The sequence below is a fragment of the Mus caroli genome, chromosome 1, assembly GCF_900094665.2.
Source record: "Mus caroli chromosome 1, CAROLI_EIJ_v1.1, whole genome shotgun sequence".
NCBI lineage: Eukaryota > Metazoa > Chordata > Mammalia > Rodentia > Muridae > Mus > Mus caroli.
In genome coordinates, this window is record NC_034570.1 from 15,962,914 (window position 1) to 15,978,379 (window position 15,466).

The window sequence follows — 15,466 nt, forward strand, 5'->3', positions numbered from 1 at the left end:
GGAGGGGAGGGGAGGGGAGGGGAAACAGAAATTCCTTTGTACTATGAAGAGTTGAAGGTGAGTGAGTTTCAAAGGTGTCCAACTAGAAATGAAGATGAACTCTAGACTGTGGCTAAGAATTTGGTTGAAGTTTCTGGATTAGTACAAGGGAGGAATGACATAAAACCACAAACTATTGTCCAAAGTTTAAAATGTCTTCCTTAACCACTAAGTCCAAGATTTCAAAGACGGGCTCAAAGGTAGAGGAGTTTGTTCATGTGTGTCTAGATTGAATGTTGGCAATGGAAAAATAGACTATGTTCTTCAAGTTTCCATAAGGGACTTGTCTTGTTTACTATTATTACACCAATGATATGTTCCTATTTTTATGTCATTCAGTGACCAGAGACAGGTTATTGGAGGAAGTCAGGTAAAAGGAATGAAAGAAGACTCAGGAACTTCTTGTGAGTCTGAAGTTATTTCCAAATTAAATTTTCAAGGATCAGGATATATCTCAGTGAGTTATGAGGAGCTTCAATCAGATTGCTGGCACCTACATAGAGCATAGCAGTGCACACCCACTATTTCAATCTCAGGAGTCAGAAAAAGACAGACAGGTGCTGAGCTCACTGGCCAGAAATCAAGCTAAATCAGTTACCTCTGAATTCAGTGAGAGACTCAACATCAAAAACTGCATAAATAAAATAAGTCAGAGAAGAACAGAGGAAGAAAGTAGATGTTGTATTTCTGGAATCCTCATGCATGAGCACACAAATGCACACATATGTGTGCTCTTATGTGCATGCTCATGCATACATTTGCTCATGTATGCAAACAAGAACCAATCACAAGCATATAAAACTACAAAGTTTAAAATAAGAGGGGCAAACCTAATTAATCACTGTAATATAGGGGCAGATAAGGGTAGAGTACATTCCCTTGAGAGATGATTCCAGAGTCAGTCAAACAGTGGGACATGAAAGCCACCATCATAGGACAGGGAAGAAATTATGAAGTTACTCTCCCCTGTGAGGAAGAACTTTCTTTTTTTTTTAATTAGGTATTTTCTTCATTTACATTTCAAGTGCTATCCCAAAAGTCCCCCATACCCTCCTCCATTCCCCTACCCACCCACTCCCAATTCTTGGCCTTGACGTTCCCCTGTACTGAGGCATATAAAGTTTGCAAGACCAATGGGCCTCTCATTCCACTGATGCTGACTAGGCCATCTTCTGATACATATGCAGCTAGAGACACGAGCTCCCGGGTGTCCTGGTTAGTTCATATTGTTGTTCCACCTATAGGGTTGCAGATCCCCCAGCTCCTTGGGTACTTTCTCTAGCTCCTCCATTGGGGGCCCTGTGATCCATCCAATAGCTGACTGTGAGCATCCACTTCTGTATTTGCTAGGCCCCGCATAATCTCACAAGAGACAGCTATATCAGGGTCCTTTCAGCAAAATCTTGCTAGTGTATGCAATGGTGTCAGTGTTTGGAGGCTTGATTATGGGATGGATCCCTGGATATGGCAGTCTCTAGATGGTCCATCCTTTTGTCTCAGCTCCAAACTTTGTCTCTGTAACTCCTTCCATGGGTGTTTTGTTCCCCATTCTAAGAAGGGGCAAAGTATCCACACTTTGGTCTTTGGTCTTCTTGAGTTTCATGTGTTTTGCAAATTGTAACTTATATCTTGGGTATTCTAAGTTTCTAGGCTAATATCCACTATTCAGTGAGTACATATCATGTGATTCTTTTGTGATTGGGTTACCTNACTCAGGATGATGCCCTCCAGGTCCATCCATTTGCCTAGGAATTTCATAAATTCATTCTTTTTAATANCTGAGTAGTACTCCATTGTGTAAATGTACCACATTTTCTGTATCCATTCCTCTGTTGAGGGNCATCTGGGTTCTTTCCAGCTTCTGGCTATTATAAAGAAGGCTGATATGAACATAGTGGAGCATGTGTCCTTCTTACCAGTTGAAACATCTTCTGGATATATGCCCAGGAAAGGTATTGCAGGATCCTCTGTCAGTACTATGTCCAATTTTCTGAGGAACCTCCAGACTGATTTCCAGAGTGATTGTACAAGCTTGCAATCCCAACAACAATGGAGGAGTGTTCCCAGAGGAAGAACTTTCTATTGCATTGCTTTCATGTGTGTGTGTGTGTGTAAAAGGTTACAATAGTGTTTATATTTGAAATAAAAGTATTTATTTCTAGAATTCATTCTCTAAAGTCCTCTGTGTCTCATCCCTTCATACTGAAAATGTTGCAATAAATACAAATCTGACATTTGCTCCACAACTCAAATGAGCTTCCCTGACCCTAAGAATAAGAGAAAATTGTAATGTTTCAAATTTGTAACCTATCCTTGGCTATCATCTATGTGCTTAAAAGATAACATTCTAGATAAAAATATATGAAACACATAACATAGGATGAAATCTGTGGTACAGCTGAAACTTTGGGATGAACTTTATGGAACTGCACATCCATAGGGGAGACCAACAGCATCTATGTGCTGCCAGAGATAATAGGTTAGGGAATCTTATAACCTAGTTGCTAACCTATATATATACATATACATATATATACACATACATACATATATTATATAAGTGTAAATATATTTAAATATATTATATATAAATAACATATATTGCTATTATACTATTTGTATTTAAATATAAATATACACATATTTGTTTTAAAGGAAATAATCCTACAAAGAAAAAACCCAAATCTATAGAAATAAAAGGCATCCAAAAGAGGAGCAAGTATATGATTTCAGCTTCATTTTTCTGTTGCCAACTAGGTGTGCTTTCTAGATTGAATACCCTTCCAAAAAAATTAGACTACCTTCTAAAATTCAAGTGAGGAGGTTTTGCTCAGCCAATATTATTCCATCCATGTATTGTACCCAGATGGATAGTGTTGCACAACCTCCATGTTAATGGAGAAGGCATTCACCCAGAGTCTTCCAGTATAGGCAATGTAGTCTTTTTGCTTTCCACATGGGTCTCCTGATACCCTGCACGTAAAATGGGTCAGCTTTTCTATAGCCATAAAATATACCACCTACTCAGGGAGGCAAAGTTATTCCAGCCTCACAAAGAATGAGCTGTGAAGCTTTGATTATCTACAGTGTACAGGCTTCTGTGTAGATGACATTGTATTACCCAAGTAAGTCTTAAAATCTGCAACTCTCTAGGGCCCAGAGCTGGCTTCCTAGCTATGCAACAAGCCTAGTAGTGGCCAAAACATTAAACACAACTTGTCTTGAGTTTGGTTTCTGATGATCCATGAAATTCTGCCTCCTTTGTCACTGGCCTATTAGCCAGCCCTATTAGGCACCTAAAATGGTGTGTAAGTGCTGTGCTTCGGAAAGACACAATTAAGCGTGTAAGGAGTCTTGAGCAGAGAACCACAACTTTTATTACGGGTTTTTCAACTGAGGGTAATTAAGAGCAGCTTGTCCTGTGTGCTCCTCAGAAACTGGGCATAAATGTTGTGACACTGTAACAGTGAGAGGATATGTGGGGCCATGCATCCACAGATGCTCAGAGCAGCATCCTGGGGAAGGGAGGGACTTAACTCCTACTGGAAGTAGACTAAGACATAAATTAACTAATGAGAAGAAAATGAAAGGGCCTCCTGCTATTGTAGTATAACTCCCCACTCACAAATGTGTGGTTAATCATAAAAAGAAAACAATCACAAAGTGGCTAAAATTTCATAGCATTAAGTTGCCCTGAATAGTGGAATAAAATTATGATTGTGCTCCTGAAACTCATATGCCTCCAGACGCAATGTAAGACCCTCTTTTGTTAAAGATACAGGCAGATGAATATGATAGGCTACAGGTGATTTAATAAGTAATTTGCATCAGAACCAAGAGATCCAAAACAAAGTACTTCAGGTTGCATTACCAGGAAGGGATCAATGTGCAATTCATTAAGGTCCCTATAGGGATCATTCTAAAGAGCTTTTATAGGATGCCTGAGAACAATTGTTAAATTGCCCACTTGACACAAAATCATAAAGAAATTTGATACTAATTCAAGTATGAAATTGAACAATTGAAACCAAATATCTGATGTTCCTGTGAACTGCTGGAAGAGATCCCTGTGTGCTATATCAGCTTAGATTCTCCTGGTAGAACCAAAGCTCTTACTTCGATCACATTGGTGGGACTGAAAGTGTAGATGCCAGCTGGTGCCAACATTTCAGAACCGGACAGTCCCTCAGCCGCAGAAACACTGATGATCACATTGTTTCTTATTGTACTTCCCTGTTCCCACCAACCTATTTTGAATGAAAGATAAATCAAATACAAGCGATTTACAAACAATTAAAATGTATATAGCTCAATACTTTTAGACTTTGCTTATAGAATACATCTCATAAATATCTCATACATCATATCTTATATATTATTAGGTACTATAAATATGGCACTGAAGATGGCTCAATGGTTAGAAGAAATATTCTTGAGAAAGACCAAAGTTCAGTTACCAGTACTGATAATGGGCAGCTCACAACCTCCCATAATTCCAGCTTTGGGGGAACTCTAGCTCCCTCTTCTGGCCTCACAGTCACCTACACTCATGTGTACAACATGATGCACATACATTCATATGATTAAAAATAAAGTTTCAAAAAAATATGAATCTTTCATGAGGGTTGAGAGATGTTGTGATCTGTGGATACAGCAATTAGTCATTAGGAGCCGTTTTAATGTCAATTTAGCTAAATAATAGTATTGTGTTTGATAAGGAAAGAAGAAAAACACACAAGTCTTCTCAAAGTTGAGTGTAATGGAATAGAATAGTTGAGAGCAGGAAGGAATTGGGGCATGAATGGGCTTCAAATATATTGCATGAAATTCTAAAAGAATTAATAAATATTTATATATCCTTAGAACATTTAGTATGTTTAATTATTTACAATAATTAATAGTATGTCATGATATTTGCCTATAAATTATGACAATCATAGATGAACTACAATGGATTCAAAATAAGTTTACATATTTACCATTTTTTCTTCCAGTAACAGTCTCACTAGTGTTAAACCTTCTGTCCAGATAGGACCCTGAGAACAGAAGATCGTATTGCTTTTGAATATTTGATGTCACTCAGGAAAGTAAGAGAAAAGACAACATTATTCCTTGTTTGGATTATTTTATTTTTATCTGTGAGGCAGAGAAAAAGGTACATGTTGTATGGACTATACGTCTTAGCATCTTGTGGATCTGAAGTTTCCTTTAAAGAAAATAACCATAGGAATAGACCTTCTACTTTAATTCTTAGATGGAGTCTAAGTGAACAACTTCATTGGCTAAACAGGTAGATGGCCCTGGTTAAACTCATTGAGTCACAAAAACCAAAAAGACATGAACGTGTCTTTCACGTCATGTCAGAGACTTGGAGTGTGGGAAATGGGGAGGGGTGGGAGGTGGGAATAAAGTGGGAACAACAAGATTGCATTAAATACATGCATAGACTTGTCAAGGAATAAATTTAACCAAAATATAATAATGAACATACTGCTTCTGTTCAACCCAGCCTGGTTCTCAAATTGTATGGAAATGGGCTGGATAGGATGAGGCACTCAAATAACGAGAATGGACTTGAAGAGCAGGAAATGCCCCAACCATGTGACACAAAGAGGTATTATTCGTTAAATGGGATCAATAGTGTAGGGACAGTGCCACAGAATCCATCATTGCTAGAATTTTATTTTATCTGAGATTCCCATATCACTTAATAGATACAATCTGTCTTAGTCAGGGTTTCTATTCCTGCACAAACACCATGACCAAGAAGCAAGTTTGGGAGGAAAGGGTTTATTCAGCTTACATTTCCACATTGCTGTTCCTCACTGAAAGAAGTCAGGACTGGAACTCAAGCAGGTCAGGAAGCAGGAGCTGATGCAGAGGCCATGGAGGGATGTTTCTTACTGGCTTGCTTCCCCTGGCTTGCTCAGTCTGCTCTCTTATAGAACCCAAAACTACTAGCCCAGAGGTAGCACCACCCACAAGGGGACCTCCCCCATTGATTACTAATTGAGAAAATGCCTTACAGCTGGATCTCTTGGAGGCATTTCCCCAACTGAAGCTCCTTTCTCTGTGATAACTCCAGCTGTGTCAACTTGACACAAAATTAGCCAGTACACAAGCTTATAATTGTTTTTAGACATGATTAAGAACTTTATAGTGAATTAAATTATAGTGAATTAAATATTTTAACTTCCTTAATTATAATACAAAGGCAATCAAAAGCCAATAATCCACTATAACCAAAGCTAAGTTCCTGCTAGAGGTTTGTTTATTTTTTTTAATTAGTTATTCGATATTATTTTCTGCTAAGATCATACTGTTAGCATGACATCCTAAATATCTGCTTACAGTCATAGACTCACACTTATAGAAAAAAGTAAGCCAGAGTCAAGATTCATCTGTTGGCACAGCTTCCCTATGGCCACCCTTCTCTAGCCAAAAGACTTTGTATGCCTGATGACTTCTTGGTTCTACTCTTTGACTTCAAGCCAGAGTTTGTTTTACATAAGTTCGTAGAACCCATATTCCCTCACTAAACACCATCTCATTTAGGATTTTCAGCACTTTATCTCAAAAGGTTGTTCTTAATGGTTACATAAGCCCCCTATCTCCATCACATCACCAGGTGCACTTAAAAATAAAACACTAACAATTATAGTTTTGTTTTTAATTTCTACAGAAATCTCTGGTAAGCTTTATATATTACGACATAACCAGAGACTGCTTATCAATTCACTTCTTTCAGCCGACTGTCCTTCATGGAGGTATCAGTACAAATGCGAAGACTGCAGTGTCTACCAAAATCTGGTGGTAAAACAAGATGAATCTGATGGTCAAAAGTGTGACACCTAATTTTAAGTTGAAAAATGCTAACCTGGAGGTGTAAGGGAGAGAGAATGTTCCACATGAGTAACTGTCATGGACAGAGAGAGAAGACTTGTGCAAAATCCATGTAGCACAGGAAAATATGAGCTTGGAAAAGAATGAACTAAAGTAGCCCCTATATCATGACAGTTCAGAGGAAGAAATGAAAAAGATCAAGATGAGTTTACAGAAATCAGTCGGGGTGAAAAATTCACTGACAGACAATCTATCTCTAGATTTTAGCCCAGCTAAAACTTTTGGGTTGTTTTCTAGGAGTGACATAATGTCAACTGAGACTTCTAATTATCTAAGGCTAATTCTAATGTCTGGTCGTGAACCTAAAGGAACAAAAGTAAAAACTGGTGGGTAGATGGCTAGTTCTAGAACTCCAGCCCCCGCCCCCCACTGATGCACTTACATGCAAATTCAGTTTTTAAAATCTGTAGCTAACATATTCCAAGCCCAAGCATCTGAGAGCACACATGGACTAAGAATTATAGGAAATTACAGCAGTAAATTCTAAAACCTCCCATTAGGCATTTATTAACCTGACTTCAACTTTTAAATGATTCATTTCCTATAGATACAGTTTAGGAAGTCACTCGGTGGTGAGTAAATGTAAATTTGGGAGTTTATTAGATGATACTCAGGAAAAACCATCAATGATTTTATACACTGAAAACTCAACAATTTGGGGGAATACTTCATGGGAGACTGCCCATCCTACTTAAGAATGTATACATTGACCAAGCAAGTTTACTTACCCAGCACCAGGGCATGACCTACAATCTTATAGAATATATTACTGTCCACCTTCAGACCCCAGGTCCTGTGCATGCTAAGGCCTCTGTTGAAGGAGTTCCACACTGAACAGCTTTGGAGATAAGAGCCTGAATAGGAAAGAGTAATGTAAATATTTTATTTACACCTTAGAGTCTCCTCTGAATCTGTTGACAACATTCAAACAAGATATACTGTCACCAAAATATATTTTCTACACAGAAAATGAAACAGTCATTTGGAGAAAAAAAAAAGCAAACAAATCAAAAAATTGGGCAACCAAGGTCACTGGATCATAAAGATTAAATACACTTAAATGTAATATATAAATGCTTGGAAGTGTTTATCCATCTAAGAAAGAAAAAGTATGGTCAAACGACAAAGCCACACGGCTGTCGAGAATTCTACCTATTCAATGCCCTCTGTCACAGTATGGTAAAGCAGATTTAACCTGGATTGTTTTAAATGTTATTTTATTTATTAGATATTTTCTTCATTTACATTTCAAATGCTATCCCCTTTCCTAGTTTCCTCTCTGAAAGTCCCCTATACCCTCCCCGCAACCTACTCCCCAACCTACCCACTACCGCTTCCTAGCCCTGCCATTCCCCTATACTTGGGTATGTAATCTTAAAAACTATACCTGTATAAAAATGTTGCGGCTGTTATTTCTTGGACTATAAATCAATGTTTACGACTTTCAGCTGTTCTAGTTTAGTTTCTGTTGCTGTGGTAAACACTACCACCACAAGGAAATTGGGGGTGAAAGGATTTATTACGTCTTACAGTTTACAGTCTAGCACTGAGCAATCAATGGCAAAAATCGGAAGAAGAAGCTATTGAGGAAAGTGGTTAACTTGTTTGCTCTTCCATTGGCTCATGCTCAGCTAGTTTTTCATACAGCCCATGGCCACCTGCCCAGGCACAGTATCACCCACAGTGGGTTGGGGCATGATTGATAGAAATGCTATCCTGTGCTGCACAAATGTAGCTGGTAGCCCACATTTATTTATTGATGGGCCCAGGGCATGTGTCATTATTTGGAGGTAGATACAGAGATGAGATACTGAGGTAGAGTCTTCACTTTTTTAAATGTCAGTTCATTTGAGCATCATTGAGGCAGCTTCCCCTGTATTGTCATGAACTGGTTCTCAGGGCAATTTGGGGCTCTAAAAATAATTTGAATTAGGAATATCAGGCCAACATGGACCCAGACCCTCATGGGCTGGTGATCATGACTAATCTTGGTGGTCAGTGTGACACACTTGGGGGAGAAAGGAGCCACAAAGAAAGCTTTGCCTCCATTAGATTCTGTGGATTTGTTTGTGGGGAACTGTCTTAATTATTTCTGACGGTTCTATAGTGAATGCCACCATTTACTGAGGCAAATGGTATATTTATTGCTCACTCTTACACTTCTTCAGAAGACCATATATATCTGTGTACATATAAATATGTATGTACATATATATATATATATATACACTTATGCATATATAATAGAACTTAAGGTTTTACATGTAATGTTGAAACTAAAACAAAATTAACAAAGTTATGAACTGAGTTTACAGTCTTGAGTCTTCCTTTCTTTCTTTCCTTCTTTCTTTCTTTCTTTCTCTCTTTCTTTCTTTCTTTTTGTTTTTGTTTTTGTTTTTTATTGTTGTTGTTGTTTTTTGAGACAGGGTTTCTCTGTATAGCCCAGGCTGTCCTGGAACTTACTTTGTAGACCAGGCTGACCTCGAACACAGAAATCTGCCTGCCTCTGCCTCCCGAGTGCTGGGATTAAAGGCATGTGCTGCCATGCCCGGCTGGGTTTTTCTTATTTTTAAACAAACAAAATTTTAAAATTATCATCAGTAGCCTAGGTTTCTTTAAAAAATAATCCTATTTTTGCTGTGGACAGTTGTCCCTCTTTTAAGTTTATACTAACATACATGGTTTTTGACTGTTTTAAAATAAACTGTTTTATATTCTGTATCAAAATAAAACATGAAAATAGGAGGAAGATAGAATATGATAATAGGGGATGGAAGATGATCAAAGTATATTATATCCATGAGTGAGATGTCATAAAGAAACCCATTAGCTTGCACAATTAATAATTTGAATAAAAATGAAAAGTAGTCTATGTCAGTCAAGACATATTAGTTAACTTTGTAATTATATTATGACTTTTAACATATGAGAACTATGTAGTTGGTACAGTATCTTTCTAAGATAAATCACTGAAATGATCAGGACTTAAATAATGTACAATTAAAGTGGAAAACTATAGTTAAAATGTTGGCTGATAGTGAACACCGAATGTGTTTCATTGATAATTAAGAAGTAACAAAGATAAATCATTTATTTTTGAAATATCAATTCAAGTTGTACATCATTTTTCTTCTCAGTGATTGTTAGAAATTGTAAGTGTTTCTCAAAAAATAAAGAATACTCGTGAAAATATTTAAGCAGAACCAAAATAAAAATTTCTGTCTCATATATTTTATTTCTGTTCCTTTTAGACTTATACTGTTGAATAGGTTTAAACCTTTATATCTATTTTTGAAAATAGTTATTCCAAAACTGTCTTGCTATTGGGCAAGCAAAGATTTTTACAATATGTACCTACTTTGGGAATTAAAAGCGTATATAAAAGACACAGATAAGTATACTACCAATTTTACTTTAATAAATAATTCAGAACATACATAATCCGTAGTATGTATGTTTGTATGTAGCCTTACACATGGTAAACTGAATAATATCTATGCTCATAGACCCTTGATATCTTTATCTGTCTTTTATAAATTACAAGAAATTAACCTTAAAATCACAACGTATCTGTTAACTTGCAAATTTGTAAAGATAAAAGAGAGCAACTAGAGTAAATCTAAAATGAGTGCCTAAGTTAGAATCCTGATTTTTAGAGTCACATTTTAGCTACAGTATTGTCCGAGTGTGGTGATCCAGGTTGAAAGCTTTTAGAACAAATTTCCCTTGCATGTATTATCTTGGGAACAAAATCATGGGAGCTTTTCTCATAGTAGAATGGAGAAGGGTTGCTTTTGTTTCATTAATATTTATATCTAGTATACTGAGTCTTCATTTAAAGGTAATATTAAGTATTGGATCTCTTTGACACTACTATAAAAATCTGTTTACACAAAGTTTTATGTTGACTATAGAGGAAAATCTCCAGTTTCTGATAAGAATTTTTTGTAAAGAACACCACTAAATTAAGCCATTAATAATTGCTTCTTTAAGAAACACTCTCTACTGTGAGGTTTTTCTCAACCCCGAAAATCTATCAAAACATCTCCCCATCAGAACACACTGTGAACATGAATGGTTAGTAAGTCCTCATGTGTCCAAGTCCCTCTGGCAAGTAAATGTAACACTGGCTTTTATATGCTCCAGTGGGATTTACTTGAGTACTAAATTTTGCAAAGCATCTAACCTGAAAACGTGTATCCATCTCTCAATTTCCCAGTCCCACATATCACCATCGTATGGTATCATCAACATAGAAGAAGAGGAAAACTGGGAGACCAACACTGCTCCCCCTACCTCTCATAGCTCCCACCAGTGTGAGTGAGCTCAGGTGCTTATGGAAGGCCTGTCCCAGGTCTCTGAACTGTACTCCCTTCAGCTTGACCGAGCTGGGTTCCTCTGGGAAGGACTGAATGATGACTCTGGCCCCCAGATCCCTGGCTCCCAGCATCTTCTCACTCTTAGAATACAAACAGTGCTTCAAGTTACCTGAAACACATAATGATGTCCGGGGGAAAAAATAGAGCATACTTCTAGATAAATCTCTGTTTACAAGACTCTATATAAAAGACAAATTGTCCAATTATCTTGTTTCACTGCTATTGATTTCTCTCTTCAGATTGTTTAAACAGATCAAATTTCTAGGACATGATACTGGCCCCTGCTCTCTTATTTCCAGAAATTCCCACCACCCAAACTATCACCATAATTATCCAAAAAGGGGCCTATTAGAACCTTAAAGGCCAGGTAAACTGGTGGAGATTTCAATACAGAAGATAACCCATAGGAAAGGTGTAATAAAACGGTTCTTTCATATTAGATACTTTGGTGGAAAGTTGTAAGAACTGAATGCTATCATACCACCTTCTAGTCTTGAAGTGCCCCATGGTATTTTCCCTTTGCTACACTGTTTTGTGTTTGGGGATTTACTAAAAGTGAAATGGCAGAAAACTCCAGACAAAATACTGAGAACCTATGCCAATCTGCTTGCTCAGCTATCTTCCTACTAAGGAAAAAAAAAAAAAAAAAAGAAAACAAAACCCACGTATCCCTAATGTATAATTGCCATTGCTACACAGTTAAGAGAACAGCACTCCAGTTATATTCTGCTATCATGTGAAACTTAATAATGGGAAAGTAGTCCCAAAGTGGAGAAGTTGTCTTCAGAATTGAGTCAGTACCAGCCATATTACTTCTGAGTCCATACTCAGAATAATTAAAGATGACCTAATTTGGATATACTTATTGTTCTAATTTGCTTTCTTTTGTTTGCTGTGATAAAAACAATTTAAGGGAGCAAAAGGATTATTTCATTTTATATTTCCTGAATACAGTCCATTGTTAAGGAAAGTCAGGTTAGGCCCTCCAACACAGACCAATACTCAGAAGAAAGCTCACACTCAGACAGCCTTCTTATATAGCCCAGACTCATCTACCTAGGGATAGTGCTGCCCACAGTGGGCTAAGCTTTCCCACATTAATTTTCAGTCAGGAAAGTCTCTTACAGATATGACCAATGGTTGATCTAATATTGGCAGTTCTTCAAATGAGGCTACTTCTCCCCCAGGAGACTGGAGGTTGTGTCACATTGATAACACTAACCAGCACACCTACATGTCCATCTGTATTGATAGACTCAGGTTAAATTCAACAGCACAGTAATGAATAAAAGAGGTAGCAATTGATCAAAACAATGTGTCACTCTCTGCTGAATTACAAAGTCTAATCCTTCAAAGAATTGATCTATAGGCAATAAACGAAGAAATGCTGTGTATTTTGTTTGTTGATATGTTCATTCATTTTGTTTTTGTTTTGTTTTTCCTTTTAATTGGATATGTTATTTATTTACATTTCAAATGTTATGCCTTTCCCAGTTTTCCCTCTTCAAACCCCCATCCCATCCCTCCTACTTTCCTTCTATGAGGGTGCTCCCCCACCCACCCAATCCCTCTCACTGTCCCAACATTCCTCTACACTAGGGCAGCAAGTCTTCACAGGACCAAGGGCCTCCCATCATAGTGATGCCAGATAACTCCCCTTCAGCTCATTTAGTCCTTCCCCTAACTCCTCCACTGGGGTCCCTGGGCTGAGTCCAATGGTTGCCTGAAAGCATCCACATCTGTATTGGTCAGAATCAGGCAAAGCCTCTCAGAAAACAGGTATATCAGGCTCCTGTCAGCAAGTGCTTCTTAGCATAAGCAATAGTGTCGGGGTTTGGTGTCTGTATGTGGGATGGACCCCAGATGGAACAGTCTCTGGATGGCCTTTCCTTTAGTCTCTGTTTCACTCTTTGTCCTTGTATTTCCTTTAGACAGGAGCAATTCTGGGTTAAAATTTTGGAGATGGATGGGTGGCCCCATCCTTCAACCAGAGAGCCATGCCTAACCTCTAGATGTGATCTCTACTGGTTCTCCCTCCCCTTTGTGGGGTATTTCAGCTAATGTCATCCCTGCAGGGTCCTGGGAAGCTCTTGCTTTCATGGCATCTGAGAATGTCATGCTGCTACTCCCATTTCCCCATCCCTGATTGCTACATACATCTGTTTAATTTCTAGACCTTTTATACAACTCCTTCATCTCCTCTCATACCTAGTTTTGCCCCTCCTTTTCCCTACTAATCTTCTCTTCCTCTCAAGTCCCTCCCACCCTCTACTCCCCTTGATGATATTGCACCCCCATCTAAGTAGGACTGAAGCATCCATTTTTGGTCTTCCATCCTCTGAGCTTCATGTGGTCCATCAGTTGTATCATGGATATTCCACACTCTTGGCCTAATATTCACTTATCAGTGATTACATACCATGTGTGTTCTTTCGTGAGTGAGTTACCACACTCAGGATGATATTTTCTAGATCCATCCATCTGTCTGTGAATTTTGTGAAGTCATTGCTTTTAGTAGCTGAATAGTACTCCATTGTATACCACATTTTCTGTATCCATTCTTCTGCTGAGGGACATCTGGGTTGCCTCCAACCTCTGGCTATTATAAATATGGCCGTTATGAACATAGTGGACCATGTGTCCCTATTACATGTTGGAGCATCTTCTGGGTATATGTACAGGAATGACATAGTTGTGTCCTCAAGTGCCACCATGTCCAAATTTCTGAGGAACTGCCAGACTGATTTCAAGAATTGTTGCAGCCGTCTGCAATCCCACCAGGATTGGGAGAGTGCTCTACCTTCTTTACATCCTTGGCAGCATCTGCTGTCACCTGAGTTTTCAATCCTAGCCATTCTCACTGATGTGAGGTAGACTCTCAGGATACTTTTGACTTGCATGTCCCTGATGACTAAGGATGTAATAGTGATTGCTGCTTTGTGTTATTTTTGTTATTTCAGGTGGAATTATGTTTGTGTGGCTATCTTCTTTTGGTTTTGTTGAAAGAAAATTAAATTCTTGCTTTTTCTAGGGTGTAGTTTCCCTCCTTATGTTGGAGTTTTCCCTTTATCATCTTTTTCAAGGCTGGATATGTGGAAAGATGTTGTATAAATTTGGTTTTGCAAAGGAATATCTTGGTTTCTCCATCTATGGTAATTGAGAGTTTTGCTGGGGATAGTAGCCTGGGCTGGTACTTGTGTTCTTTTAGAGACTGTATGATATCTGAACACGATCTTCAAGCTTTCATTGTCTCTGGTAAGAAGTCTAGTGGAGGTTAACTGCTGTGGCTGCACCTCCTTGTTCTCAGCATCATGACTGCCACCATGCCTGCTGCATACAGGAAACTTGCCTCAGACACAATGACAGACACTACCTCAGAGTAAAAGGCTGGAAAACAATTTTCCAAACAAACAGTCTGAAGAAACAAGCTGGAGTAGCAATTCTAATATCGAATAAAATCAACTTGCAACCCAAAGTTATCAAGAAAGACAAGGAGGGGCACTTCATGCACATCAAAGGTAAAATCTTCCAAGATGAACTCTCAATTCTGAATATCTAAGCTCCAAATGCAAGGGCATCCACATTCATTAAGGAAACTTTGGTAAAGCTCAAAGCACACATATCACATCACACAATAATAGTGGGAGATGTCAACACCCGACTCTCATCAATGGACAGAACCTGGAAACAGAAACTAAACAGAGACACATTGAAACTAATGAAAGTTATGGAACAAATGGATTTAATAAATATCTAAAAAACATTTTATCATAAAACAAGAGGATATACCTTCTTCTCAGCATCTCATGGTACCTTCTCCAAAACTGACCATATAACTGGCCACAAAACAGGTCTCAACAGATAAAAAATATTAAAATTGTCCCATGCATCCTATCAGATCACCATGGACAAAGGCTGATCTTCAATAACAACATAATAGAAAGCCAACATTGACATGGAAGCTGGACAACACTCTACTTGGTAAAGGAAGAAATAAATAAAGAGATTAAAGACATTTTAGAGTTTAATGAAAATGAAGCCACAACATACCCAAACTTATGGGACACAATGAAAGCATTTCTAAGAGGAAAACTGATAGCTCTGAGTGCCTCCAAAAAGAAACTAGAGAGAGCACACATTAGCAG

The 15,466-nt window shown here is 38.0% G+C and overlaps 1 protein-coding gene and 1 long non-coding RNA gene across 4 annotated transcripts in view; one reads left to right on the forward strand and one right to left on the reverse strand.

Moving 5' to 3' along the window:
* Pkhd1 (PKHD1 ciliary IPT domain containing fibrocystin/polyductin) overlaps positions 1-15,466 on the reverse strand; it is a 499,157-nt gene that overhangs the window by 284,686 nt on the left and 199,005 nt on the right. For all 3 annotated transcript variants that reach the window (XM_029477027.1, XM_029477026.1, XM_021159032.2), the window contains 4 exons: positions 11,239-11,430; positions 7,671-7,796; positions 5,019-5,075; positions 4,156-4,286 (listed from right to left, as the gene is read on the reverse strand). In XM_029477027.1, coding sequence (XP_029332887.1) covers positions 4,156-4,286; positions 5,019-5,075; positions 7,671-7,796; positions 11,239-11,430 — 506 coding nt within the window. The remainder of the gene's footprint in view (positions 1-4,155; positions 4,287-5,018; positions 5,076-7,670; positions 7,797-11,238; positions 11,431-15,466) is intronic.
* The window catches only part of LOC110291765, a 36,300-nt gene that overhangs the window by 14,213 nt on the left and 6,621 nt on the right, over positions 1-15,466 (forward strand). Inside the window, exon 2 of the long non-coding RNA XR_002377610.1 lies at positions 10,936-11,056. This is a non-coding gene — a long non-coding RNA (uncharacterized LOC110291765). The remainder of the gene's footprint in view (positions 1-10,935; positions 11,057-15,466) is intronic.